Here is a 7,500-nt window from a genome sequence, read left to right as displayed (position 1 = left end):
GTGTGTGTGTGTGTGTGTGTGTGTGTGTGTGTGTGTGTGTGTGTGTGTGTGTGTGTGTGTGTGTGTGTGTGTGTGTGTGTGTGTGTGTTGTGTGTGTGTGTGTTTAGGAGTCCGGGCTCTCAGAAGATGGATAACCTGCGTTGTGTCCATATGGGCGTCTGTCCCACTGAGGAGAGCAAGGCCTGCACCAGGTGAGTCCACAGGAAGTGATGTCACAGCTTCAACATGTTAACTGGAATCACTGTTAATGTAGTGCTAAATACAGTTAAAAACTAACTGTCTGTCTGTCTGTCTGTGTCTGTGTGTGTGTGTGTGTGTGTGTGTGTGTGTGTCTGTCTGTCTGTGTGTGTGTGTGTCTGTGTGTGTCTGTCTGTGTGTGTGTGTGTGTGTCTGTCTGTGTGTGTGTGTGTGTGTGTGTGTGTGTGTCTGTCTGTGTGTCTGTGTGTGTGTGTGTGTCTGTCTGTCTGTCTGTCTGTGTGTGTGTCTGTCTGTGTGTCTGTCTGTCTGTGTGTCTGTCTGTCTGTCTGTCTGTCTGTCTGTCTGTCTGTGTGTGTGTGTGTGTGTGTGTGTGTGTGTGTGTGTGTGTGTGTCTGTCTGTGTGTGTGTGTGTGTGTGTGTGTGTGTGTGTGTGTGTCTGTCTGTGTGTGTGTGTGTGTGTGTGTGTGTCTGTCTGTGTGTGTGTGTGTGTGTGTGTGTTCAGGTGCGGCTGTGTGACGATGCTTCGTTCTCCTAACAAAACGAACGCCATGAAGCAGTGGGAGCAACGCTGGATCAAAAACTGTCTGTGTGGAGGTCTGTGGAGGAGGATCCCCCCCACACTCACCTGAACACAGCCTGGACCCCCCCACACACACACACACACACTCACTGAACACAGCCTGGACCCCCACACACACACACACACACACACACCGGAACACAGCCTGGACCCCCACACACACACACACACACTCACCGGAACACAGCCTGGACCCCCCCACACACACACACACACACTCACTGAACACAGCCTGGACCCCCCACACACACACACACACACTCACCGGAACACAGCCTGGACCCCCACACACACACACACACACACCCTGAACACAGCCTGGACCCCCCACACACACACACACACACACTCACACACACACACACTCACTGAACACAGCCTGGACCCCCACACACACACAGACACACACACACACTCACCTGAACACAGCCTGGACCCCCACACACACACACACACACACACACACTCACGGAACACAGCCTGGACCCCCCACACACACACACACACACACACACTCACCGGAACACAGCCTGGACCCCCCACACACACACACACACACACACACACTCACCTGAACACAGCCTGGACCCCCCCACACACACACACACACACACACCTGAACACAGCCTGGACCCCCCCCACACACACACACACACACTCACCGGAACACAGCCTGGACCCCCCCACACACACACTCACCTGAACACAGCCTGACCCCCCAACACTCACCTCTGGGTCCCCCCCTACATGACTTGAGCCGCTGAGGAGCTCGGTAAACTGCTAGCTTGCTGCTGATTGGCCGAGGAGCTCTGTAAACTGCTAGCTTGCTGCTGATTGGCCGACGGCCCTGGAGTCACCAGGGCTTTGTTGTTGACCAGATGGCAACAGGACTGAAGAAGAAGGAAAGATGGAGGATTTCATCTAATATGTCAGCTAGGTTTTCTGTAAATAAAGTTTGTTTTGTATTTTACTTTGTAATAAAACTGTCAAAATAAAAGCCCTGTTGCTTCCTGTTGTCTCTCAGAGACCTCCGAGCTGTTTCTGGTTTAACAGAAAGCTCTATGAGGTTTTAGAAAGCTCTATAACTCTATGACTAATAAACGGATCATTACCAATGTTACTATTGAAACCTTTATGAACACTGTAAATAACTCACCAATATCTATGGCACCATTAATGGAGGATCCTGTAAAATACTTTAACTCTAACATACGATATATCATTGATAACATTGCACCTGTTATAACTAAAATTATAGAAAAACAAAAAGCCCCATGGAGAAATGGAGCGGTTGTTAGGCAGAGTAAGAGGGAGTGTCGCCAGGCAGAACGCAAATGGAGAAAAACCAAACTCCATGTTCACTATGGCATATATAAGAATAAACGTAATCACTATAATAAAGAGATGAAACAGGCCAGACAGTCTTTCTTCTCTAAAAACATTACTGAAAATATCAACAACAGTAAAGTGCTTTTTTCCACCTTTGATCGAATTATTAACCCACCATCTACAACTCCATCAGAGATGCTGTCTACTGATAAATGTGAAGAATTTGCTACTTTTTTCAACAACAAAATTATAGCCATTAGACAGAATATTAGTGCATCAAGGTCTATAATTCATCCTACCCAACAGTTTTCCAGGATTAGGATTTCTACTATGACTCATTTTCTCCTCATTGACCTAAAAAAATTAGAAGACATTGTTGGACAACTCAGGTCTTCTACTTGCTGCTTGGACCCTCTCCCCACCCCATTTTTTAAAACAGTTTTTAACTGTTTGGCACATGAGGTATTAGATATTGTAAACTCATCTCTTAAATCAGGCATATTTCCTGCAGTGCTAAAAACAGCTGTCATTACACCACTCCTGAAGAAGAGCAATCTTGACACAACAGTCATCTGTAACTATAGGCCCATCTCCAACCTACCATTTCTCAGCAAGATAATAGAATAAACGGTTGCTTTTCAGCTGAATAATTATCTAACGTTAAACAACCTCCTGGATAATTACCAATCAGGCTTTCGGCCTTATCACAGCACAGAAACCACACTTATTAAAGTTGTGAATGATCTGCATATAAATACTGATTCTAATAAATGATCTGTTCTTGTGCTTCTGGACCTCAGTGCCGCCTTTGACACCGTCGACCATCAGATTTTATTACACAGATTAGAAACATGGGTCGGCCTGTCTGGTCCGGTCTTAAACTGGTTTAGAACTTACCTGTTGGATAGGCAATTCTTTGTGTCCATTGGGGATTTTGTCTCGGACAAAAGGGCCACTATGTGTGGAGTTCCCCAAGGTTCAATTCTTGGACCATTATGGGGGGGAGGGGGAATTGAATGGAATGATTAATTATTTTTATTCAGGAAATCAACTGTCTGTCATGTCTGCGCTTTAACATCAGCAACATCCAATCCAATCACTCCTTCTCGTGGCTGCCTGCACCTAACATGAATTTCAAAACTCTGCACCAAAATTATTTATTATTTTTATTCAGAAACTCAACTGTCTGTCTTGTAAACCCGAAAATACAAATAAAAAATCATTTAAATCATGAACTCAGGTGATGACGGGAGCTGCATGCTGCAGGACGACTCAGTTAAAAACCACCATGACCAGTTTCTAATGCTCAATCACACTAGAACTACTCCAGAGTCTGCTCTTGAGACTTTGCTCTAATTTTCGGGACAATTAGGGCAGGACGTCTGGTCACCCTACAGGGGGCGTAAACCTGAAACAAACACTAAGGGCGCAGGCTGTGCACCAAAATACAACAAACCACGGTCCAGCCAATCACCGACAAGATGGTTAGGGGAGGGGGTGGGGCCAGTGAGCAGAGTTGATAGAGTAGCTGAATTGGTGATTGACTAGACCGGCGCTTGTTGTATTTTGGTGCACAGCCTGCGCCCGTAGTGAGCGAAACCATGCTGGAACTCATAGTGCACCTTTAATATTAGTGAAACCATGCTTTAACGTTACCCCTGGCAACAGCAGATGTAGCCCTGGTTAGGAGTGTGTTCAGCTGTAATATCGATCACTGTCCCTTTAAATCTGACCAGTTTAAATATCTGATATTAATATCAGAGCTGTAGAGACTGAGACACAGATCGGTTATAGAAAAACAATAGTGATCTGTGAAGCTTTAAAGGATCAGGACTAGGACACACGCGCACACGCGCACACACACACACACACACACACACACACACACACACACACACACACACACACACACCGTGCAGCAGCAGCAGCCGCAGATCACCGCCAGAGAACGGTTGCAGATCTGCGTTATTTCAGGCAGAACGGAGCCTAGAACCGGGGAAAACGGAACCAGGACGGGGACTAGCCTAAAACCGAGCCGCTCTAACCCTGGACAACCAGGCAGGTGTGTCCGGTGTCACGGCTCCGGTACCGGCTCCGGTTCTGCTGCTGAAGAGGAGGAGAAACGGGAATCAAAGCGGAACAGACACAGGATCGATGGTCTGAGGTGAGTGTGTGTGTGTGTGTGTGTGGGTGGGTGTGTGTTTGTGTGTTATGCTGCATTCTCTGACTCATTTATTCAGCACATCAACTGGAGCTGCATCAAAGCCGCGAGACAATGGAAAAAACGGGACATACCCGGGATTTATTCGGTCCAAACCGAACCGAGCCGGGCTGCAGTGTCTCTGTGTGTGTGTGTGTGTGTGTGTGTGTGTGTGTGTATGTCTGTGCGTGTGCTTGTGCGCGCGCCCGTGTGTGTGTGTGTGTGTATGTTTGTGCGTGTGCGTGCGTGCGCCCGCGTGTGTGTGTGTGTGTGTGTGTGTGTGTGTGTATGTGTGTGTGTGTAGGTCTGTCTGTCTGGACTGCAGTCTGTCTGTCCGTTAACGGTTCTGTCGCTACATGTCAGAGCTCTGTGCTCTGATTGGTCGGATTTTAATTGGCAGAACAAGGTGTAGAAATGTGCTGGAAGATGTCTGCGTCTCTGAAAGGAAGAACCAGTTCACATGTGCTGCTGGATCCATTGAATTTAAAGGATCATTTCTTATTATTATTTTCAAGTCTGGACCCTATTTTCATGTGTTTGTATGTAAGTGACTGACCACCATCACCAAACCCACCAGACTCCATGTAAATAATCAGGACTTTTAGCGTGTATAGAGCCAGCATATCTCCACATGTAAATGGATGAATTAAGGGTTTATTTCAACCAAACCAGAGTGGTGATTGTTGGAACAGTGGAAAGATGAACCAAGACGGCTTTTGATAGTTTGATTTTGTTTCTGTCCACTGAAGTGAAATGAATGAAGTGTGTTTTACGATGATAAAAGTCCTGATTATTTACATGGAGTCTGGTGGGTTTGGCGAATGTACTGAGTATAATCCCTCCCACGTATGCTATGTGTTGTTTATATACGTGTGTGTGTGTGTGTGTGTGTGTGTGTGTGTGTGTGTGTGTGTGTGTGTGTGTGTGTGTGTGTGTGTGTGTGTGTGTGTGTGTGTGTGTGTGTGTGTGTGTGTGTGTGTGTGTGTGTGTCTGTGTGTCTGTGTGTCTGTTTGTGTGTGTGTGTTGCAGGTCTGTCAGGATGATGATTAACTCTGAGAAGATGAAGAAGAAACCTCCCAAAGACAGTTTGACTCTGCTGCCATGTTTCTACTTCGTGGAGGTGAGAGCAACAACAATAATAATAATAATAATAATAATAATAATAATAATAATAATAATAATAATAATAATAATTAAAGCTGCGAACAGCGATGGACGGGCCCTCGCACCTCTGGGTTACCGGCGGACTCCGCTCCTTGCGACCATACATTTGCGCGGCACTCAGACACCGCAAATCGTCACCAATTAAAAGGGAACTCCCCGCCGAGTTCAACGATACCTCACACAAGACTCTACATCATACGGTTCATTAGCTGTGAAAGGGGGCGTGGCTTAAGCATAGGGGGCGGGCCAAACCATGACCAATGAAGAAGGAAGTCTCTGCTGAGTTCAATTATACCTCACACAAGACTCTACCTTAAACGGTTCAAATGTTATGAAAGGGGGCGTTCATCGCTAAACACCCAAAATGGCCACCACGCCACGACCACACCGTCTGACGAAAAGTTTTTCTTTTAACAACTTTTCATCTTTAACATCTTAAGATGGCTCAGACCGAGTTTGAAGTTGATCGGATGAAATCTCTAGGAGGAGTTCGTTAAAGTACGACATGTGGAAATGGCCAAAATCGCACCAATTTTGAACTTTGAAATCAAAATGGCGGACTTCCTGTTGGGTTTAGGGTATGGCTCTAATGAAGTTTTTTGTACATCTTGACATGTTACATATGTGTACCAAGTTCCGTGAGTCTACGTTAAACGCACTGCAGGGGCTCAATTTTCTTAACTTTCTAGGGGGCGCTAGCGAGACATTTTTGTGCGCCTATTCCTGAAACCCTTAAAATACGTAAATCTTCACCAGACTTGATGCTGCCGCCAAATTTGGTGAGTTTTTGAATATGTTAAGCCCCTCAAAAAGCCAATTCATTTGACGGAAAAATAATAGAAAGAAAGAAAGAAAGAAAGAAAGAAAGAAAGAAAGAAAGAAAGAAAGAAAGAATAATTCCTTCAGTTTCAATAGGGCCTTCGCCGCTGTCGGCGCTCGGGCCCTAATAATTATTAATACCCAATGACCCACAACAACATACTTTACATTATAGTTTTGATACATTTTAATTTGTCATCTGTGTTTTTCTTCACATAGTCTAAATAAAGGGATTTCCACCATAATTTGGTGCATAAAAGTGAATCAGAATACAATAAATGAAGTCTTTGATGCTCCAAACTTCCCTGGGGTAGGACATCCAGACCCCCACTATGATATGCCCCCAGCGGCAGTAGAGTTTCGGCGAGCTAACCACCAATCCAATCCAATTGTATTTATAGAGCGCATTTTACAGCTTTACAAGGTACATACAAACATACATTGGGTAAAGAAAATACAGCATGACATGAGAGACGAGGAGAAAAAGGCAACTCCCAGACTAAGCCCCCACCAGTGTGGGAACAGGAAACACCTCAGCAACATAAACACATAACCAATACAAGGGCACACAAGACACGCAGTGGGTGACCACGACAGTGTTGTCGCCCTCTCGCCCACAATCAACCTCTGCTGCTAAAGCAGTCAGCCTGCACTGATGTTTGGAAATGGAGACACACATATCGTACCTATTCCCGGAAATCCTGGCCATTATTTTAAGGCATAAACCAACCATAGAGGGGCTAACCCTGCTGCTAACATTGGCTATTACATTAGCCTAAAATTATAATTATAGCCATACATATACAGTGGGGAGAACAAGTATTTGATACACTGCCGATTTTGCAGGTTTTCCTACTTAAAAAGCATGTAGAGGTCTGTAATTTTTATCAAAGGTACTCTTCAACTGTGAGAGACGGAATCTAAAAATCCAGAAAATCACATTGTATGATTTTTAAATAATTAATTTGCATTTTATTGCATGACATAATTATTTGATCACCTACCAACCAGTAAGAATTCCGGCTGTCACAGACCTGTTGGAGAGGTTGGAGTCTGTTTGATTGAGTGTGTGGACAGGTGTCTTTTATACAGGTAACAAGTTCAAACAGGTGCAGTTAATACAGGTAATGAGTGGAGAACAAGAAAAACTAACAGGTCTGTGAGAGCCAGAATTCTTACTGGTTGGTAGGTGATCAAATAATTATGTCAT

The 7,500-nt window shown here is 45.0% G+C and overlaps 2 protein-coding genes across 2 annotated transcripts in view; both read left to right on the top strand.

The window, feature by feature from the left end:
• med16 (mediator complex subunit 16) overlaps positions 1–1,713 on the top strand; it is a 32,302-nt gene extending 30,589 nt beyond the window's left edge. Inside the window, exons 15-17 of the mRNA XM_028572504.1 lie at positions 108–191; positions 701–840; positions 1,516–1,713. Coding sequence (XP_028428305.1) covers positions 108–191; positions 701–827 — 211 coding nt within the window. The 3' untranslated portion in view covers positions 828–840; positions 1,516–1,713. The remainder of the gene's footprint in view (positions 1–107; positions 192–700; positions 841–1,515) is intronic.
• A 3,636-nt stretch (positions 1,714–5,349) lies between these two features.
• plppr3b (phospholipid phosphatase related 3b) overlaps positions 5,350–7,500 on the top strand; it is a 16,898-nt gene continuing 14,747 nt past the window's right edge. The window contains exon 1 of the mRNA XM_028572486.1: positions 5,350–5,427. Within this exon, the coding sequence (XP_028428287.1) occupies positions 5,350–5,427 (78 nt within the window). The remainder of the gene's footprint in view (positions 5,428–7,500) is intronic.

This window comes from Perca flavescens, unplaced genomic scaffold, assembly GCF_004354835.1.
Source record: "Perca flavescens isolate YP-PL-M2 unplaced genomic scaffold, PFLA_1.0 EPR50_1.1_unplaced_scaf_1, whole genome shotgun sequence".
NCBI lineage: Eukaryota > Metazoa > Chordata > Actinopteri > Perciformes > Percidae > Perca > Perca flavescens.
The sequence above is the reverse complement of the archived record's forward strand: the minus strand, read 5'-3'. Positions and strand labels throughout refer to the sequence as shown.